This window comes from Nothobranchius furzeri, chromosome 12 (assembly GCF_043380555.1).
Source record: "Nothobranchius furzeri strain GRZ-AD chromosome 12, NfurGRZ-RIMD1, whole genome shotgun sequence".
Lineage (NCBI taxonomy): Eukaryota > Metazoa > Chordata > Actinopteri > Cyprinodontiformes > Nothobranchiidae > Nothobranchius > Nothobranchius furzeri.
Window position 1 is genome coordinate 70060300 of NC_091752.1, and position 20514 is coordinate 70080813.

Sequence of the window (20514 nt, forward strand, 5' to 3'; positions counted from 1 at the left end):
ACTACTGACTACCAAAACTCACCAAGTCCACCGAGTTATCTCAGAACAGCACAGCTTCTAGGTCGTGTCTCGGCAACTACAGTTGGCTACAGCTTAGCTTAGTTGTAGCACGGGGCGCGGAGTGGGCACAACAATACCATATATGGAAACGGTGCCATTGCTTTCCGGAACTGAAGGGGGCGCTAATGTCGAGCTACCGTTTTGGAAAAATCTTTATTCAAACTGTTCATGAAACAATATATAATTCTAGGTAAACTATCGTAATTTCTATATTTCTGATTCATAAATATTTACTGTTTATTACAATATTTTTTGAACGTCGTTGTACTAAACATGACACAGTCAACAATCATTTAAACTATAATTTTCAATAATCTTCATCAAAGAATGACTGATTCTTCACACTTTTCACATCACTTTAATTTTTTTAATTAGTGTGGTATTTTTTATGGAAGCCCATTCCCGCCACTCAGATAAAATAAAAAAAATATTATCTCATAATTATGACTTAGCTATCTCATTATGAGATAGTATCTCATTATTATGATTTAGTATCTCATAATTATGACTTTGCCATCTCATTCTTATGAGATAGTATCTCATTATTATGACTTAGTATCTCATAATTATGACTTAGCTATCTCATTATTATGAGATAGTATCTCATTATTATGACTTAGTATCTCATAATAATTTGATAGCATCTCATTATTATGAGATACTATCTCATTATTATGAGATAGTATCTCATAATTATGACTTAGTATCTCATAATTATGACTTAGCTATCTCATTATTATGACTTAGTATCTCATAATTATGACTTAGCTATCTCATTATTATGAGATAGTATCTCATAATTATGACTTAGTATCTCATAATTATGACTTAGCTATCTCATTATTATGACTTAGTATCTCATTATTATGACTTAGTATTATGACTTATGAGATACTATCTCATAATTATGAGATAAATTCTGCTGGCCTCCATGGACTTCCGTTTTTGCACTTCCGTATTTTTCAACCTGCAGCACACAACTTCGTTCGCGCTGAGTGGTCAGAATGGCTATTTGTACGAGTTTGCTGCTAGACCTCCCAAGAATAATGGTTATGTACACCGAATCTTTCTTGCCTCGTCCGAAATGTCAAAATCTAGTATGGACAAAGCTTGTATTGTATGTGCCCGGCTACATACACAGCCATGAAGGTAAGCTAACAAACTTCTGCTCTGAGTTACTAAAGATGCTACATGCTAGCTCTCCACTAGCCTAAGTTAACACAACAAGGAAACGTTATTGGAGCGATAAGTAAGGTCGTGCGTGTTTTTCGTGTATGAAATGAAAAAAAAAACAGTTTATATGTTATTCTCAGTTTTAATCATGCAGTCAGGAGAGGTCACGGTTAGGTCCGAGTGTTTCAGGTCATTGAGGAAAAACCAGAAGCCCCACTGTCTGAGTGTAGGGAAACGTTACCCTGCAGGTTCAGTGCAGGATTGATTCAGGTTCAAAAGAAGACTGTTCATGTTTTTAAACGTCACATTTTTGCGAGTCATATCATTGCTTTTAGTTTGATAACAGGTTAATGACATGCCTGAACTACGTGTGTCATGTGGTATCAGAGATACAATGTGTCCCAGAAAGAATGTAGTAAGTAAAGTTTGTATACATAGCATGTCACAGAAAGTCAAACATTAGATGACTCGCAGAAGCACAACGTTGTTTACAGTTATTTTATTTGTTTCCATTACTTGTTCTACTCTTCTATTTTAAAATGAGTTAAGTGAAGTTAATCATCAATGTGCAGCCTTGTGATGTCATGTGGCAGCTCAACTCTACCAGACAGCACATTTCTCCCAGCTGAAACTTACATCGCCCCCCCCCCCCCCAGTGTTGAGCTGCACAGAAACTGAACAACAGTGGCACAAAACGGGGACCAAGGTTACAATCTTTTAATGATACTATTATTATGTGTATACATATTTCTGTTATAGCCTTTAAACTTGTTTTTATTTGGAAACAAGGTATTAAACCAGGTCCAGTTAATGACATGGTCATCATATCAGCCAGACCAAGAGAGAGGAGACCGGTAGAATGAACAAGGTATGTTTTTCTTTCTGTACTGCACGCACACACACACACACACACACACACACACACACACACACACACACACACACACACACACACACACACACACACACACACACACACACACCTTGCAGTACTCCTTGATGGCTGTAGGCTCCAAAGCAAGACCCCAACATTTGTCATCAGTCTGACTACTTGTTCACAAGTATGAGATACTATCTCATAATAATGAGATAGTATCTCATTAGATACTAAGTCATAATAATGAGATAGCTAAGCCATAATTATGAGATAATAATTTTTTTTTATTTTATCTGAGTGGCGGGAATGGGCTTCCATACAATTGTGATGAAAAAATGTAGAGAGAGAGAGAGAGAGAGAGAGAGAGAGAGAGAGAGAGAGAGAGAGAGAGAGAGAGAGAGAGAGAGAGAGAGAGAGAGAGAGAGAGAGAGAGAGAGAGAGAGAGAGAGAGAGAGAGAGAGAGAGAGAGAGAGAGAGAGAGAGAGAGAGAGAGAGAGAGAGAGAGAGAGAGAGAGAGAGAGAGAGAGAGAGAGAGAGAGAGAGAGAGAGAATAGGAAAGAGGGAAATCAGTGAAAGAACAGGACAAGGACAGAGTGGTGGAGAACGTCATACAAATGCATGACTACACAGGTTCTTGGTCGAATGACAGAGACTGGACAACGTAATGCCTGATGACCTTTGGCTCTACGTGCCTTTCTTAATGCTACAACATCGTTGTTTGGGTTTTGCATATTTATAGGTGGAAACCACAGTAAATGTAAATCCCCCATATTTTAGAATCTTTGCAGATTTGTTCACGGATGAATCTGTTAAGAAAACACATTCTTCATCGATAAAACGTTAAGGGAGTGCGCTTTCCATATTATCATTAAAGACAAGAGCGGAACATGATTTTTAGAGCATTTTATTCCTTTTCTTCTCTACTGGCCTCTTTGACCCACATTATTCACAACGGTGGCTGATGATTATGTAGCGATGTTATAAAAAGAGTCAAACACTTGGACAAACACAGACGTGACATCACTTTTATCCTACAACTTCAGCGAATGAGAGGTCAGATCAAAGTCAGCCATGCAGGTTGTCTGATATGCAAAAAAAAAAAAAATTCTGATTATTATTTCAATGATGATCCTAAATTTGTCACCAGTACTGTCGACAATTAATAAATACATGTTAACATTTTCAATAAATAGCTTAAATATTTATAAAAACATAAAAAAGACACAGATAGAAATAAATACAAATATCTGACACCACATAAAGTGCAAATTTGTCACATTACACACAGAAACACTGCAGTTTCATTTGGGACTGTTGGGTCCACGCCTACTTAAAACATCTAAATAAGGGATAAATGAAATCTCTTTAACAAAAAATGGTACAAATGAGTCAGTTTTGGACAAATTCTGCGTCATTATTATAAACTATTTACTGGAAAGATTTCTAGAAAGAAGGTAAACTGCACGTGAATGTTTCTTCAGACCCTAAAACTCACGGTGTCATGTATGATGTTGTCCACAAGGTGGCAGACTAAGACAGGTCTGCTGCTTGATGCTTCAAAACTACACACCCCAACAACAAATAAGACCACACCACTAAGACACTCTCCACACATCTACAACACTTGGCCTATTATAGATTTCACCGACAGCCGGGCACTGATGGATTGCATATTGTTCCAATATTTAAATACAAAATTAACTTGACAGGATTCCCAAACGAGAACACATCTAATCTACAACAAACCTCAGTGGAATTAGAAAAGGTGAACGAATGAGATCTTCAGCCACTTCGCCTCATCACCACACATTTATATACCGACACACAACTGCACGTTTGACTACGACCAGCAGACACGGAGCCATTGTTTTCCTTTTCTCGTCTAGATCACAATGTAAACGTAATAATGACACCAAATAAAACAGCGACATTGGCAGCACATTGCATAGTGTCCCTGTCCAAATTAGTTGAATCTTCCCTTTCAAGCCCTCTAAAAGCCCTTAAACAGATCTGACACAAACAAACAAACAAACAAACAAACGAAAATCTAATTTACTACAGTTCTGCAAAAATGTTGGTTTATTGGTCCAGTTTCATTTTTATATTCTTCACTGCATCAAAATCTGTTTGTCCTCTTGAAGTAAACAAAGCCTGCCCTGATGCCGATTTCTTGTTTTTGCATTATTTCACACCTAAATGTTTTCAAACAGCAAAGAAATCTCAATCTGAGTAAACAAATAAAGCCAATGATGATTTCAGTCGTTGAGGGAAAACAGCAGAAAAGTCTCTAAAGCCGTCCCGTTAGCCACGCCCAGATCCGGTCACTACCAGAGCTGCAGAATCAGGAATCACTTCAGTAGAACCCGTCTGACGTCGTGAGGTAGGCTAAAAGATCTCAAAAAGCAACACATCATGTCCCACCCTGAAGAACGGAATAACCCAGAACATCTCCAGCTCTGCAGGAGTCACATGGTTAAGGCATGATGTCATTGTTCAACAGCCAAGAAGGAGCCAGGGGCAAAAGGGACCACAAAGACTTCTGGGTAAATTATCTGAGAACATTCTGATAGGAGTGTACCCCACTCAATCTGGAGACAACAGTCGGACATGGTGGTGGTAGTGTGATGGTCTGGAGCTTCAAGACCTGGACCACCTGCTGTAACCATGAATGACCTTTGTCCTTAAACAGGCCCTCCAGTAGGGTCAAATGGACCTGGTGTCTAACTCCTGTAGTCCTCAGGTGAGAGGTGGGGGACACCCTGGACAGGTCTCCAGTCCCTCACAGGGACACTCAGAGACAGTCAACCAGTCACACACACACACACACTCACCTAGGGACAACTGGGGGTGCCAACCAACCTGGCATGCAGAGTTTGTTCTGTGGGAAGAAACCAGAGGGCCAGGAGAAAACCCACACCTGCATGGGAAGAACATGCTAACTCCACGCAGAAACACCACAGCTGGGATTTAAACCTGCAACCTTCTCGTAGTGACACACCAGTGCTACCAGCTGCAGACTCAGAGTTGTTTCTAGTCAAACGTCTGGAGGTCGGTCACGTTTTCGCACAGGTCCAGGTTGACTTGGATCACTTTGCTAAATGAGTAAATAAACTCGTTCCTGGTCCTTTTCTCACTCCCTTTCCTTACATTTTTTAATCACAATTTTAATTTTCTTTGTCATTAAACACTTTCAACCATTTTTAAAAATCGTTTTTAAATTCAAAATTTTTTGTTTTTGTGAAGCTCCTCATGATTTTTATCTTGAGGCGCTTAATGACAGTAAGCATAACGTGTGCGTGTGCACTAATGGATCGTTAATGCCCAGGGGCAGCAGTAGCTCAACAGGTTGATCGGGTTGTCCAGTAATCGGAAGGTTGCAGGTTCGATCCCGGCTCCGGATAGAGAACTCTGCTTTTGTGTCCTTGGGCAAGACACTTAACCCACCTTGCCTGCTGGTGGTGCTCGGAGGGACCGGTGGCGCCTCTGTCAGTGCGCCCCAGGGCAGCTGTGGCTACATCGTAGTTCATCCCCACCAGTGTGTGATGTGTGTGTGAATGGATGAACGATACACTGTAGTCTAAAGCGCTTTGGAGTCCTTCCGCTGAGAGGCGCTGTACAAGTGCGGGTCATTTATCGTTTAGCAGAATTCCACTTGTTCTTGTGCTGCGTTCAGAAGTTGTTCACAGTGTTCTCAAGGTATTTCTTAACTATTTTTAAAATATTTAGTATTTTTATTGTCAGACATGCATTAGGATTTATGCATTTGTATGTACATTATACACATGTGATGAACACAGAGCACTCGTCTCCATGACGACGTATTTAGTCTACATGTATTCTGAGTCCCTATGAAGTCACGAGATGCTACCGATGTTTTTATCACGAGTGATGCTTGGAGCTCCAACTTTTATCTGAGTGTGCGGTGCCAGCGCTGGCTGAAGCAGCGCCTTGACCTCCACGTCGCACTCCCCCCCCGGTTGATGCGTCTGTCTTCCCTCCTGAGCCTCCCTTCTTCTCCTCCACTGTCTTTGAGGCGTCCTTCACCTTGCTCCCCTCCTGCGAGGCTCCCTTCATCGGCCCGAGGACAGTTTTGGCCACGCTCGTCAGCTGAGTGACGAAGCTGGTTTTATCACCGGGGGAGACGGACTGGGACTTGCTGAAGGGGAGTGAGGCTGAGGAGGGGGACGTGGGGTTCTCGTCCAGGACCTCCAGGTGAGCCTTCTCCTCTCTGGCGTTTCGGGTGCTGGGTGTGGGTCTCTCTGCTCTGTGTCTGGCTGTTTGGAGCTGGGCTGGGGTTGGGGGCGCGGGTCCTTTGGTTTTTGTTGAATTTGACGTTTTTTCAGTCACTCTCTCTCCAGCATCAGAGCCTTTGCAGGGTTTGGACTGATCTGCTGCTGATGCCTTCCGCGTGCCGGCCTTGTTCACGCCTGCAGGACCTTTCTCCTTGTCCTCTGCCATCTCCCGAGCTTTAGCTGCAGGTCCAGAGTCAGTCGGAGCACTCTGCTGCAGACCCTTTAGTGTGAACGGAGCAGAGCTTTTCTCACTAGATTTTCTCTGGCACACTCCTGCCTCAGAACCTGAAGCACTGGAAGTATTTTCTGTCGGTGAAGTGCAAGACTTCATCTCAGCCGCGGCTGAACGTCCTGCGCTTTTAGCACCAGCAGCGGCCGATTGTTTATTCACTTCTACGACACCGGTTTTAGACTCTGCAGGGGGAACCGTGTTCTCAGAGAGGTCCGACGCTGACACATCTTTTTCTTTTGCCGTTACGAGTGCATCTCTGCTGAGAGGCGACTCCTGCCTCCCCAGCCTCCTCACCTGATTGGTGCCTCCTATGTCTGCTCCCAAAGGAGGAGACGGAGAAGAGGATGTGGATGGAGATGGTGGAGCAGGTCCATTCTCCCCTTCTATCTCCAGCAGACTCTGCAGGCTGTGTTCACAGTGGAAAGACTCTCTCCTGTAATCCCCGTGGCTCACCTCCAAGCTATGCTTACGTAAAGACACGCCCCCTGTTAGAGGAGAAGGTGACGATGACGAGGAAGAGGAGGAAGGCTGGATGGGCGCTCCCAGTTTCTCTGCAGATTGAACCCGCTGCAGCAGGGGGGACCTTGGCGGCTCAGCGCTTTTGGGTCGAGGGCGGGCGACGGGAGGCGAGGAATGCAGCTTGGCGGGGAACGTTTGGGTGGTGTTGGAGCTCCCCACTGTGTGGCCAGCAAGAGGTGGAGGGGAGGAGGTGGTTGGGGACGGGGTGTGGGCCAGAGGCGACAGTGGGATGTTGCCAGCAGATTTGCAGCGTGCCGAGCGGTATTGGCGGTGCAGTTTGGGGGACAGACCGTGGAGGGAGCTGGGCCTCATGTGGTGAGACGTTGCGGGGGAGTTGGGGGTGCTGGACGCTGGGGAGCTGCTCTGGGAGGATGTGCCTGGGGAGACCAGAGGAAATGTTTTACAGTTTTCAGCTGGCCTTATGTGGACTAATGTCCTGTTAACCACTGATTAGATTTAAATGACCGTGATTCAAGATGGCCACCATTGCTAATCCATCTTAGCTAGCATAAAAGTATTATTATGAATTATCATATTCATTATTACAAAGCCAGCATTTCACTGAGTTGGGAGTCCCACCCGTGATTCATTTTCATCCTGACCTAGGTAAGAGGATTCCAGTGTGGAGCGGTAGCTCTGCGTGGGAGAGCGCGCGGACAAGCTGTGGGTGGGGGATCCTGGGAGGCTGTCTCCCGAGGACAGGGAACGATTCAGAGAGGAGAGGCTGCGGCTGGTGTGGAGAAAGTTGGACTGCTTTGTGATTTTCCTGAACAAGGAGCTGCGCTTCTTACTGCAAGCAAAGAAAAATGTACATGAGAAAAGCAGTGGTGTCTAAACAAAGGAAGGATTATTCTTGTCAGCTGTAACTCACTCCTGTCCGTCCTTGACTCCCGTCCTCTTGCTGCGCCGCGCCATCTTGGATTTGTAGCTGGACTTGCGTGCGGGACCCACTTTTATGGAAGTGTTCTCAAATGGAGTAGTTGTGACGGTGACTTTGTTTCCACTCTGTGGGCGACACTTTGACAGTTTTAATAAAAAGGTTCTTTTCTTGACTGGTATCAGATCTTTATGGTGACTATCAGCTCCTGATTTCTATCGTTGACCCAATTTTTTACTACTTTACATCGATGGGTTAGGATTTGGAGAAGGCTTATGACCGTGTCCCCAGGGGCACCCTGTGGGGGGCGCTCCAGGAGTATGGGGTGGGTGGCTTTCTGTTAAGGGCCATTCAGTCCCTTTACCAGAGGAGCGTGAGTTTGGTCCGCATAGCCGGTAGTAAGTCGGACCTATTCCCAGTGAGGGTTGGACTCCGCCAGGGCTGCCCTTTGTCACCGGTTCTGTTCATCACTTTTATGGACAGAATTTCTAGACGCAGCCGTGGTGTGGAGTGTGTCGAGTTTGGTGGCAGGAGAATCTCGTCTCTGCTTTTTGCGGATGATGTGGTCCTCCTAGCTTCATCCAGCTCTGACCTTCAGCTCTTGCTGGGTAGGTTCACGGCCGAGTGTGAAGCGGCTGGGATGAGGATCAGCACCTCCAAATCTGAGACCATGGTTCTCGACCGGAAAAGGGTGGCTTGCCACCTCCGGGTCGGAGGAGAGGTCCTACCTCAAGTGGAGGAGTTTAAGTATCTCAGGGTCTTGTTCACGAGTGAGGGTAGGAGGGATCGGGAGATCGACAGGCGGATTGGTTCAGCGTCTGCAGTGATGCAGACGCTGAACCGATCTGTCGTGGGGAAGAGGGAGCTGAGCCAGAAAGCCAGGCTCTCGATTTACCGGTCGATCTACGTCCCAATCCTCACCTATGGTCATGAGCTTTGGGTAATGACCGAAAGAACGAGATCGCGGATACAAGCGGCCGAAATGAGTTTCCTCCGTAGGGTGGCCGGGCTCAGCCTTAGAGATAGGGTGAGGAGCTCGGACATTCGGGAGGGACTCAGAGTAGAACCGCTGCTCCTCCGGATCGAAAGGAGCCAGTTGAGGTGGTTTGGGCATCTGGTCAGGATGCCTCCTGGACGCCTCCCCGGGGAGGTGTTTCGGGCATGTCCTGCCGGCAGAAGGCCCCCGGGTCGACCCAGGACACGTTGGAGAGGTTACATCTCCAATCTGGTCCGGGAACGCCTTGGGGTCCTGCCGGAGGAGCTGGTGGACAAGGCCGGGGAGAGGACGGCCTGGAGCTCCCTAGTTGGGATGCTGCCCCCGCGACCCGGACCCGGATAAGCGGAGGAAGACGAGACGGGTTAGGAACTCTTCTGGGCCAGAGGAGTAAACATCAGCAGCTGGAGGCGTGCCCAAGGAGACCAGCAACCAATCATAATAGCTCAGTGAGCTAAACTCTTATGTTGATTGATTAAAAGCAACACAAAGAGTTTTTAACAATTCAATATATTATTTCAAACTGGTTTCATGGGTTCTTCAGCCATAAAGTTGGATAACTTCACAATAAACAGAACTCTGGAGCCCTCTGCTGACCAGAAACTGAACTTAATATTGTGGTTCCAGTACGAACACTAGCATGAGGACTATCTGTTTTACAGATGTTAGCTAATGTAAAGGCTAGAAGCTAGCTTTTTTAACTCGCCGACTTGTCAACAAAAAGTACAAGAAGAAGAAGAAAAATTATTTTTCTAATTTGTTGGCATCACGGCGAAGCCTGGATGTAAAAGTAAGAGAGCAATGTCTTTGGAGATGAAGCAAAGAGCTAAAACCAGAGGGAACATCGGCGTGGCCTATGCTAGCTTGAGGGAGCTAAAAGGCTACAAAATCACGAACTGATGGTGACCTGGCTTTGTTGCTACTGAACGTTTTTAGTCCAACAGTGTGGAACTTTTTACTTTGTGGTTTATTTTAGTATTAGTTAGCTCATGTTAGTGTTAGCTCATTTTTAGCATTGGCTAGGCCTGAACGATGAATTGCAAATGCAATTACGTTGCGATGTGACAAAAGTAGATTTTCTAACCGCAAAGGCTGCGATTTGACTGGCAGCGAGTGGTTAGCACAATGCTAATATACACAGAAAAACCTATAGGGATGTTAATGCTAATATCGCCGATTACGTTCGTACAAATTACGAATTAGGAACATGCCAAATGATTACTTTTTGAGTCTAATAAAATATAAACACTGCCATAAATCAAATAAGCACAGACAGGTATTTTAGTAAAGCTAGAAAACTGTAAGAGACTTTAAAGAGCAAGTCCTCCCAAATCAACTTTTTTTCTTCTGATTAACTATATAAAAGTGTGTCTAATCGTGCTGCAGACACGTGTAGTCAATAGTTTTGCACTTTAGTGCATTTTCGTTAACATTTTAATTTTCTGTCTAAAACTGTCAGTGTTGTGCCGTTGTCAGGTAAAAACACTGCACTGCATTTTAATTTAAATCTGCCATCACTATTGGCTAAGAGGTGCCCTAGAACATTAGCTGGTACCATATGATGTCACAATGTCGTTGTGAGCCTGTGTGTGTGTGTGTATTTGTTAGTGGTTCCGCCCTCTCAGTCTGCTAGGCAACAGCATTTGTTGCATTTTTCAAACAGAAAGTAAGAGTGAAGTAATACTCTGGTAGGGGCTGACTTGCTCTTTAACTCCACCAAGTTTTGGCTCGCAGCTGTGAACGTAACTGAACTACGGAAGCTCTGCATGGACAAGACGTCAAAAACTCCAAACACAAAAGACTTCAACAAACGGGGCACACTTGTTTCCTGCTAATAAATATTCACAGTTGATGCTAATACCTATGCTCCTTCAAGGGATGTGCTCCTGGCTGCAAAGGATTGCACCTCCAAACACAAAATTTTGTCTTTACTTGTGAGTGTTTATGTAGACAAATAAACTTGTTGATATGATATGTAGATAAATATGTAGATACATAAACTTGTTTATATTCAGTACAAGTTACATAGACTTTTTTTTGCTTCCGTTTGTTGAAAAATATGAGAAAAGTCCCTTGAGAAAATAATCGTGAAGTAAATCGCAATTCCAATACTGAAGAAAAAAATCGCAATTAGATTATTTTCCAAAATGGTTCAGCCCTAGCGTTAGCTACAGCAGGCTGCAGCAGAGCTGTTTACGACAGTTGAAATTCCACTTCCAACCAGTAGGGCGGAGGAGCTGGAAGCTTATTAAATGTTGCTTTAAGACAAAACCGGTTCCGGTTGAGTGAACGCTGGCGCGTCTCGCTGCCGCTGCTCGCTGGCAAACAAACTTTTTGTATTTTTTTTTCTTCTTTTTCACCCTGGTCACATCCCTGTGTCGGTGAAAACTCATTTTCACCTACCTGCTCAGCTTGCGTTCTGGTTGCACATCACCACCTCCCTGCTCCACTCCATAATGTGGTCCAGCAGGATTTCTGTGTGCCTCGCACTGGCCTGGATCATCCTGTCGCTCATTCTTCTGTCCGTGGATGGCCTTCTCCAGTACTCGGCGGCGGAGCTCTTCAACCTCCGCTTTCGCTACTCCGGATCTCCACCACCAGCTCTGTGCCTCTTCCCCGACATCACCTTCCAGCCTCGCCGTCGGTATATCCATCGGGGGTCCCGGCGGAACCTCCATCTCGACGGCTCCAAAGGAATACCCTCCTTCTGGTCCACGACTAGCCGGCGGCTACCCAGGAATACCTGCCGAGCTGCCGACTCCAGCGTGTTAGCCCGGCTGGCTAGTCGGACTAATGCTCCTGTCGCCAGGGACTTCCGCACTGCTAATTTTGGTCTTCTCAACATTCGCTCCCTCTCTGGTAAAGGACATCTCCTCCAAGATACCATCAGTGACCATAAGCTAGACTTTCTTTGTCTGAACGAAACATGGCAACAACCCAGCGATTTCTCACAACTCAATGACTGTACTCCTCCCGGATTTGTTTACCTCTCCAAACCCCGTGGGTCGGGCCGCGGCGGTGGTCTCGCGATACTGTATCGCGAGACTTGGAAGGTCCTTCCCGTAAACCTTCCTCCTCTCACCACTCTGGAATGCCTCGCCTGTCAACTCTCCGGCCCGACCCCCACAATAATTGTCACTGTTTATCGTCCCCCCAAGTTCAGCCCTGAGTTTTTAAATGAACTCTCTGCTCTTTTATCCCATCTGTCCGCCCTTTCCCCAAATGTAATTTTACTTGGTGATTTTAATATTCATATGGACAATATGGCCCTCCCCCTCAGCAAAGACTTCTCCTCATCTTTGGACAGCCTCAGTTTTCATCAATATGCCAATTTTCCCACTCACATTAAAGGTCACACCCTGGATTTAATCTGCTGCTCCGGCCTGACCCCCTCCAACTGTACAGCTGACCCGCTCCCTTTCACGGACCACTTCCTCATCTCCTTTTCTGTTCCCCTCCGTCTCTCCATCATCAAGTCACCACGTATCATTTCTTTTCGTAATATTAAGGACATTGATCTAGCCTCCCTGTCCTCCAGTTTTGCCACCTTGACCCCTAATTTGTCCTCTACTCCCGATGATCTTGTCATTCAGTACAATAACGGTCTGGTTTCTATCCTTAATTCATTTGCTCCCATCAAATCCCGCTCTGTATATTTTACTCGGTCTGCTCCATGGTTCACCCCTGCCCTTCGCTCCTTGAAAGCTACCAACCGGAGGCTTGAAAGACTCTACAAGAAAACCGGTCTCACCATCCATAAAGACTTATATTCTGCTCAGATTTCTCTCTACAAGGACTCCATCTCCCATGCCAAATCTCAGTATTACTCCGGTCTCATCTCGTCCAACTCCAGCAACACTAAAACATTATTTTCCATCATGAACAGCATTTTTCAGCCTCCCGACTCCTTACCCATCCATCTTTACTCTTCAGAAACCTGTAACTCTCTCCTTCAGTTTTTTAATGAGAAGGTCAATAGAATCCATCTCTCTTTACCTCATTCCTCCCCTCCCTCTCCTGATTTATTTGAACCCACCATTCCGTTCTCCTCCTTTGAACTTCCCCATCCCTCAGAAATATTAGATTACATCACCAAATCCAAACCTTCCACCTGTCAACTGGACCCTATTCCAACTGTTTTAGTTAAATCCTGCCTTTCTTCTCTGCTCCCTTTTATAACAGCCATTATTCATTCCTCACTATCCTCTGGTACGGTCCCATCCCTATTCAAATCCGCTTCAGTCAGCCCTATTCTAAAAAAACCTGGTTTAGATCCCAATGATTTCAATAACCTCCGTCCCATTTCCCATCTTCCCTTCATTTCCAAAGTCCTTGAGAAAACTGTTGCATCTCAGCTCCATTCACATCTCACCCGCAATAACCTTTATGAACAGTTTCAGTCTGGCTTCCGTCCCCACCACAGCACAGAAACAGCACTTATTAAGATCACTAACGACCTACTCATTGCTGCTGATTCTGGTTTAATCTCTATTCTTATTCTCCTCGATCTGAGTGCGGCCTTTGACACCATTTCTCATCCCATCCTCCTTAATAGACTCTATTCCTTAGGCATCACTCACACCCCCCTCCGCTGGTTTCAATCTTACATTACTGGCCGCACTCAGTTCATCCAGTTAAAATCCTTTACCTCAGAACCCTCCCCAGTCAAGTCAGGTGTGCCCCAGGGCTCTGTCCTGGGGCCCCTCCTCTTCATAGTATATCTCCTCCCTATCGGCAAAATCTTCCGCAAATTCAATATCCAGTTTCACTGCTTTGCAGATGACACCCAGCTCTACATTTCCAGTAAGCCCAACTCAACTCTCCCACCATCCTCCCTTACACTCTGCCTCTCTGAAATCAAATCATGGTTCACCTCTAATTTCCTCAAACTCAACGGCAATAAAACTGAACTTCTTCTAGTTGGCACTAACTCCACCCTCTCAACATCTGACAGCTTTTCTTTAACTATTGACAGTGCCACAGTCTCCCCCTCACCTCATGTCAAGAGTCTGGGTGTCATTCTCGACAGCTCCCTTTCTTTTCAGGCTCACATTAATAACTTAATTCGGTCAGCATACTTCCATCTACGTTCCATAAACCGTCTTCGTCCCTCACTGACCCCTCACACTGCCGCCATTCTCGTCCACAGCCTCGTCACCTCCCGTCTCGACTATTGCAATTCACTTCTTTATGGTCTCCCCAACAAACTCCTTCATAAACTGCAACTGGTCCAGAATTCAGCAGCCCGTATTATCACCAGAACCCCTTCCTTTCACCACATCACGCCGGTTCTCCAGCAGCTCCACTGGCTCCCAGTTAAATTCAGGCCCATCTTCAAAATTCTCCTCCATACCTTCAAAGCAATCCACAACCTCTCTCCTCCATATATCTCAGACCTTATAAGTATTCACACCCCGTCCCGTTCACTCAGATCTTCTTCTTCCATCCATCTTGCGGTTCCTTCTGCCCGTCTCGCTACCATGGGGAGCAGAGCTTTCAGCCGCTCTGCTCCTCGACTCTGGAACTCACTTCCCCCAGACATCAGGAACATCGACAGTTTTACCCTTTTCCAATCAAAACTCAAAACACACATGTTTAAATCTGCCTACAACCTCTGATTTTATTGAAATGTTTCTCTCTGTTTTTTCTTCTTTGGGTTTTATTATTGTTTTATTGTATTTTATTACGTGTGTTGTGTAAAGTGACCTTGGGTGTCCTGAAAGGCGCTTTGAAATAAAATGTATTATTATTATTATTATTATTAAAACACCTGAAAATTGCTCACTGACTCTCACCTCTCTGCTGCTTTTGTGAATGTGTAGGTCTGCAGTGACAGAGTTAAAGCGGATCAGAACATTCTAGTGTTAGTTTTCAGCAGAATTTATAAACGCTGCTTATAAAGATTGGTGGAACTTGGATCTTACCCAGCTAGAGTAACACGAGTTTGGTTGTTAGCAACAACATTTAACTAACACTGATCAGGAATCCATCATGAATGTTCACAACCAAAGACTGTTGTTTAGATGTCTGCAAGTTTCTGTTGTAAGAAATAAATAAATAAATAAAATAAGACCTTTTTAGACCCAGATTAGTAACAGGGTTGTGAAACATTGTTGATTGGAACATTCGTAGCTTAAACTGTGTTTCTACATCTAGAGATTCATTTTAGCGTCTCCCACCTTGAGGATGAGCTCCACCACCTCCGTATGGACCAGGCCGTGGACTGACTCCCCATTTACATGAGTGATGAGGTCACCAGCTTTAAGGCCAGCATCATGGGCGGGGCCTCCATCCTCGACGTGCTGATACAGGAACAGATGACTCAATATAAATGATGATGCAAATAACACACACATCCAGCTAAATACCAGTCCCACAGAATTCTTTACGTGACCCACTAGCGTATAATCAGGTTGGAGGCGACAACCTTTTCAGGTTCAGTGCTCTTTCTCACCCAGACCATGTGATGCACGCTGTAAACATCGCTGTCCCCTATGTAGACCCGGATCGCTCTCAGGGTGAAGCCGTACTTCTTCCCCGAGCGATGAATAGTGATTGGGGAATGCTGGACATTCACCGTTGGGCAAAAGTCTCGGCTGGGGGAGGAGTCTCGAGAGGAGGGATTGGAGGAGAGGGAGTGAGGAGACATCGGACTCGGCAGCGGGGAGACTCCGTGCTGCTCCACTGAGGAGACAGGGTTGGAGTTTAAGTTAAGCTGCAGGGATTAAAAACGTTTTTATGTTACTGTGACGTAGATCTGACCTGCTGGGATGATGACAGACAGAGCAGTGGTCGAGGCGGATTTGGTCACTTTAGTTCCAGGTCGTGAATTCCGTTTTTCTCCGTCAACGGAGAGCTGTTGGTGTCGAACCCTCCGCAGCACCAGGTCTGTGGTGGCCCCGCGGGGCCCCTGGGGGTCAGGCAGCCCCAGACTCGCACTGACCGGCAGAGGCAACGATGCATCAGCAGGTCTCAGAAGTTTCTCTGAAACAAAGGGGAGGGATGGGTCATGATCATGCCCTGATCTCTGTGTTTCCCTGTCTCCCTGCAGCAGCAGTAATTCCACCTGTGCTGCTTCCTATTTAAGCACCTGGCTCCTGCTGCTCAGTGCAAGATCGTCTGCTGCCCTGTCACAGTCCTTCGAGCGTTTGAACCTGTCTGCCTACCTGTTTATTACTGATCTCTGCCTGTCTGACCACGGAGCCTGCCTGTCTGTCTGCCTGCCTGTCTGTCTGCCTGTTGCCCGACCTCGGTCTGTCTGACCACAGAACCCATCTGTTGCCTCAGTTCCAGCCTGAATCTGACTACTCACCTTCATCGGCATCCCTCACCACTGAACACCGCTGCTGTTTTCAGAAGGCCAAGCCACCCGGAACTGACTCCAGCTGGTCTTGATCGCTTTAACAAGCCCTTAAACTCTTTAAAACTTTCTCCGTCAAAGAAAGGAAAACCTACAAATGTCACTGAAATAATTTGAAACTGATGACAAACATCATAAATATAGTCTATTAGGATCAGGACTCACAGGAGACCACTTCAGACGAGTCCAGTGTTTGGTTCTGATCCATTCTTGGAGTTTTTGTCTGATTTTTGGCTCTTGATCCTGCTGGAGGACTCATGACCTGAGACCAAGGCCAAGCTTTCTGACTCTGAGCAGAACATTTAGCTCCAGAAGATCTGAAAGTCTTCAGATTGGACCCTGAACAGATTCAACTTCCTGGTCCAGATGCGGCAAAGCAGAACCAGAAATAGAACTGATCATCCTCCACAACAGGGTTCTTCTCTTTGCTTTGTTTCGTGTCTGTGGTCATGGAGCGGATGGGATTTAACAAATATCTGCAGTTTTGTTTCCTCTGGATAAAAAATAATAAAGTTCTTCCAGAATCTTTGTGGCTCGTTAACAAGCAGCTTGACTGACTTCAACCCATTTCTTCATGATGTACGTCCAACAGTGGTGTCCTCAGTTGTCTGTCATCAGGTCCACTTTGACTCATATCTGACACTGGTGTACCTTGGCCGTGGAGTTGACTTCTAACCTTTTTGGTAGGTCAGTTGTCTTCTTGAGTCGAACATCTAGAAAGGTTGTCTGAAGTCAAGAGGACCTTTGAACACTAGAGATGGTTTTCTAGCCTTTATCTGCTTGGAAACCATCTTCTAGTCTTAGCCAATTAGAGATGGTAAATAGCCTGCATTTGTATAGCACCTTCTTAGGGTTCTGCAACCCCCCAAGGCACTTCACAAAACAATCAGTCATCCACCAATTCACACGCTGGTGGGGATGAGCTACAATGTAGCCACAGCTGCCCTGGGGCGCACTGACAGAGGGGAGACTACCGAGCACAGGCGCCACCGGTCCCTCTGACCACCACCAGCAGGCAACGTGGGTTAAGTGTCTTGCCCAAGGATACAACAGCAGCATTCTCTGGTCAGAGCTGGGACTGAACCTGCAACCTTGTGATTACTGGACCATCCGCTCTACCTCCTATAGCCAATTGGAGATGGTCTTCTAGCCTTTAGCTGATTGGAGATGGTCTTCTAGCCTTTAGCTGATTGGAGATGGTCTTCTAGCCTTTAGCTGATTGGAGATGGTCTCCTAGCCTTTAGCTGATTGGAGACGGTCTTCTAGCCTTTAGCTGATTGGAGACGGTCTTCTAGCCTTTAGCTGATTGGAGATGGTCTTCTAGCCTTTAGCTAATTGGAGACGGTCTTCTAGCCTTTAGTTGATTGGAGACGGTCTTCTAGCCTTTAGCTGATTGGAGACGGTCTTCTAGCCTTTAGCTGATTGGAGACGGTCTTCTAGCCTTTAGCTGATTGGAGACGGTCTTCTAGCCTTTAGCTGATTGGAGACGGTCTTCTAGCCTTTAGCTGATTGGAGATGGTCTTCTAGCCTTTAGCTGATTGGAGATGGTCTTCTAGCCTTTAGCTGATTGGAGATGGTCTCCTAGCCTTTAGCTGATTGGAGACGGTCTTCTAGCCTTTAGCTGATTGGAGATGGTCTTCTAGCCTTTAGCTAATTGGAGACGGTCTTCTAGCCTTTAGTTGATTGGAGACGGTCTTCTAGCCTTTAGCTGATTGGAGACGGTCTTCTAGCCTTTAGCTGATTGGAGACGGTCTTCTAGCCTTTAGCTGATTGGAGACGGTCTTCTAGCCTTTAGCTGATTGGAGACGGTCTTCTAGCCTTTAGCTGATTGGAGATGGTCTTCTAGCCTTTAGCTGATTGGAGATGGTCTTCTAGCCTTTAGCTGATTGGAGATGGTCTTCCAGACTTTAGCTGATTGGAGATGGTCTTCCAGACTTTAGCTGATTGGAGATGGCCTTCTAGCCTTTAGCTGATTGGAGACGGTCTTCTAGCCTTTAGCTGATTGGAGACGGTCTTCTAGCCTTTAGCTGATTGGAGACGGTCTTCTAGCCTTTAGCTGATTGGAGACGGTCTTCTAGCCTTTAGCTGATTGGAGACGGTCTTCTAGCCTTTAGCTGATTGGAGACGGTCTTCTAGCCTTTAGCTGATTGGAGATGGTCTTCTAGCCTTTAGCTGATTGGAGATGGTCTTCCAGACTTTAGCTGATTGGAGATGGTCTTCTAGCCTTTAGCTGATTGGAGATGGTCTTCTAGCCTTTAGCTGATTGGAGATGGTCTTCTAGCCTTTAGCTGATTGGAGACGGTCTTCTAGCCTTTAGCTGATTGGAGACGGTCTTCTAGCCTTTAGCTGATTGGAGATGGTCTTCCAGACTTTAGCTGATTGGAGACGGTCTTCTAGCCTTTAGCTGATTGGAGATGGTCTTCTAGCCTTTAGCTGATTGGAGATGGTCTTCCAGACTTTAGCTGATTGGAGACGGTCTTCTAGCCTTTAGCTGATTGGAGACGGTCTTCTAGCCTTTAGCTGATTGGAGACGGTCTTCTAGCCTTTAGCTGATTGGAGACGGTCTTCTAGACTTCAGCTGATTGGAGATGGTCTTCTAGACTTCAGCTGATTAGAGACGGTCTTCTAGCCTTCAGCTGATTGGAGATGGTCTCCTAGCCTTTAGCTGATTGGAGATGGTCTTCTAGCCTTTAGCTGATTGGAGATGGTCTTCTAGCCTTTAGCTGATTGGAGACGGTCTTCTAGCCTTCAGCTGATTGGAGACGGTCTTCTAGACTTCAGCTGATTGGAGATGGTCTTCTAGCCTTTAGCTGATTGGAGACGGTCTTCTAGCCTTCAGCTGATTGGAGACGGTCTTCTAGACTTCAGCTGATTGGAGACGGTCTTCTAGCCTTTAGCTGATTGGAGACGGTCTTCTAGCCTTCAGCTGATTGGAGATGGTCTTCTAGACTTCAGCTGATTGGAGACGGTCTCCTAGCCTTTAGCTGATTAGAGACGGTCTTCTAGCCTTCAGCTGATTGGAGATGGTCTTCTAGACTTCAGCTGATTGGAGACGGTCTCCTAGCCTTTAGCTCATTAGAGACGGTCTTCTAGCCTTCAGCTGATTAGAGACGGTCTTCTAGCCTTCAGCTGATTGGAGATGGTCTTCTAGCCTTTAGCTGATTGGAGATGGTCTTCTAGCCTTTAGCTGATTGGAGATGGTCTTCTAGCCTTTAGCTGATTGGAGATGGTCTTCTAGCCTTTAGCTGATTGGAGACGGTCTTCTAGACTTCAGCTGATTGGAGATGGTCTTCTAGCCTTTAGCTGATTGGAGATGGTCTTCTAGACTTCAGCTGATTGGAGACGGTCTTCTAGACTTCAGCTGATTGGAGATGGTCTTCTAGACTTCAGCTGATTGGAGACGGTCTTCTAGCCTTCAGCTGATTGGAGACGGTCTTCTAGACTTCAGCTGATTGGAGATGGTCTTCTAGCCTTTAGCTGATTGGAGACGGTCTTCTAGCCTTCAGCTGATTGGAGACGGTCTTCTAGCCTTCAGCTGATTGGAGACGGTCTTCTAGACTTCAGCTGATTGGAGACGGTCTTCTAGCCTTTAGCTGATTGGAGACGGTCTTCTAGCCTTCAGCTGATTGGAGATGGTCTTCTAGACTTCAGCTGATTGGAGACGGTCTCCTAGCCTTTAGCTGATTAGAGACGGTCTTCTAGCCTTCAGCTGATTGGAGATGGTCTTCTAGACTTCAGCTGATTGGAGACGGTCTCCTAGCCTTTAGCTCATTAGAGACGGTCTTCTAGCCTTCAGCTGATTAGAGACGGTCTTCTAGCCTTCAGCTGATTGGAGATGGTCTTCTAGCCTTTAGCTGATTGGAGACGGTCTCCTAGCCTTTAGCTGATTAGAGACGGTCTTCTAGCCTTCAGCTGATTGGAGATGGTCTTCTAGACTTCAGCTGATTGGAGACGGTCTCCTAGCCTTTAGCTCATTAGAGACGGTCTTCTAGCCTTCAGCTGATTGGAGATGGTCTTCTAGACTTCAGCTGATTAGAGACGGTCTTCTAGACTTCAGCTGATTGGAGACGATCTTCTAGCCTTTAGCTGATTGGAGATGGTCTTCTAGCCTTCAGCTGATTGGAGACGGT

General features: G+C 45.9%; 2 protein-coding genes and 1 long non-coding RNA gene across 9 annotated transcripts in view; 1 reads left to right on the plus strand and 2 right to left on the minus strand.

Annotated features, from left to right (window-relative positions):
* The window catches only part of LOC129157293 (gastrula zinc finger protein XlCGF57.1-like), a 106478-nt gene extending 106295 nt beyond the window's left edge, over positions 1–183 (minus strand). The window contains exon 1 of one of the 2 annotated variants that reach the window (XM_070542948.1): positions 23–183. The gene's annotated coding sequence lies outside the window, so the exon portion shown is untranslated. The remainder of the gene's footprint in view (positions 1–22) is intronic. The other variant, XM_070542950.1, reaches the window with a different exon arrangement.
* An 809-nt stretch (positions 184–992) lies between these two features.
* On the plus strand, positions 993–2216 carry LOC139062213 (uncharacterized). 2 transcript variants are annotated; one of them, XR_011515811.1, is made up of 2 exons: positions 993–1209; positions 1806–2216. It is a non-coding gene; the product is annotated as an uncharacterized lncRNA (long non-coding RNA). The 2 variants fall into 2 exon arrangements; XR_011515812.1 differs by having other exon boundaries at positions 1827–2216.
* A 782-nt stretch (positions 2217–2998) lies between these two features.
* LOC107376225 (microtubule-associated serine/threonine-protein kinase 1) overlaps positions 2999–20514 on the minus strand; it is a 98694-nt gene continuing 81178 nt past the window's right edge. For 3 of the 5 annotated variants that reach the window (XM_070542875.1, XM_070542874.1, XM_070542873.1), the window contains 6 exons: positions 15787–16008; positions 15479–15708; positions 15204–15326; positions 8025–8170; positions 7756–7943; positions 2999–7530 (listed from right to left, as the gene is read on the minus strand). In XM_070542875.1, coding sequence (XP_070398976.1) covers positions 5990–7530; positions 7756–7943; positions 8025–8170; positions 15204–15326; positions 15479–15708; positions 15787–16008 — 2450 coding nt within the window. In that variant the 3' untranslated portion in view covers positions 2999–5989. The remainder of the gene's footprint in view (positions 7531–7755; positions 7944–8024; positions 8171–15203; positions 15327–15478; positions 15709–15786; positions 16009–20514) is intronic. The other 2 variants (XM_054750756.2, XM_054750755.2) reach the window with 1 other exon arrangement.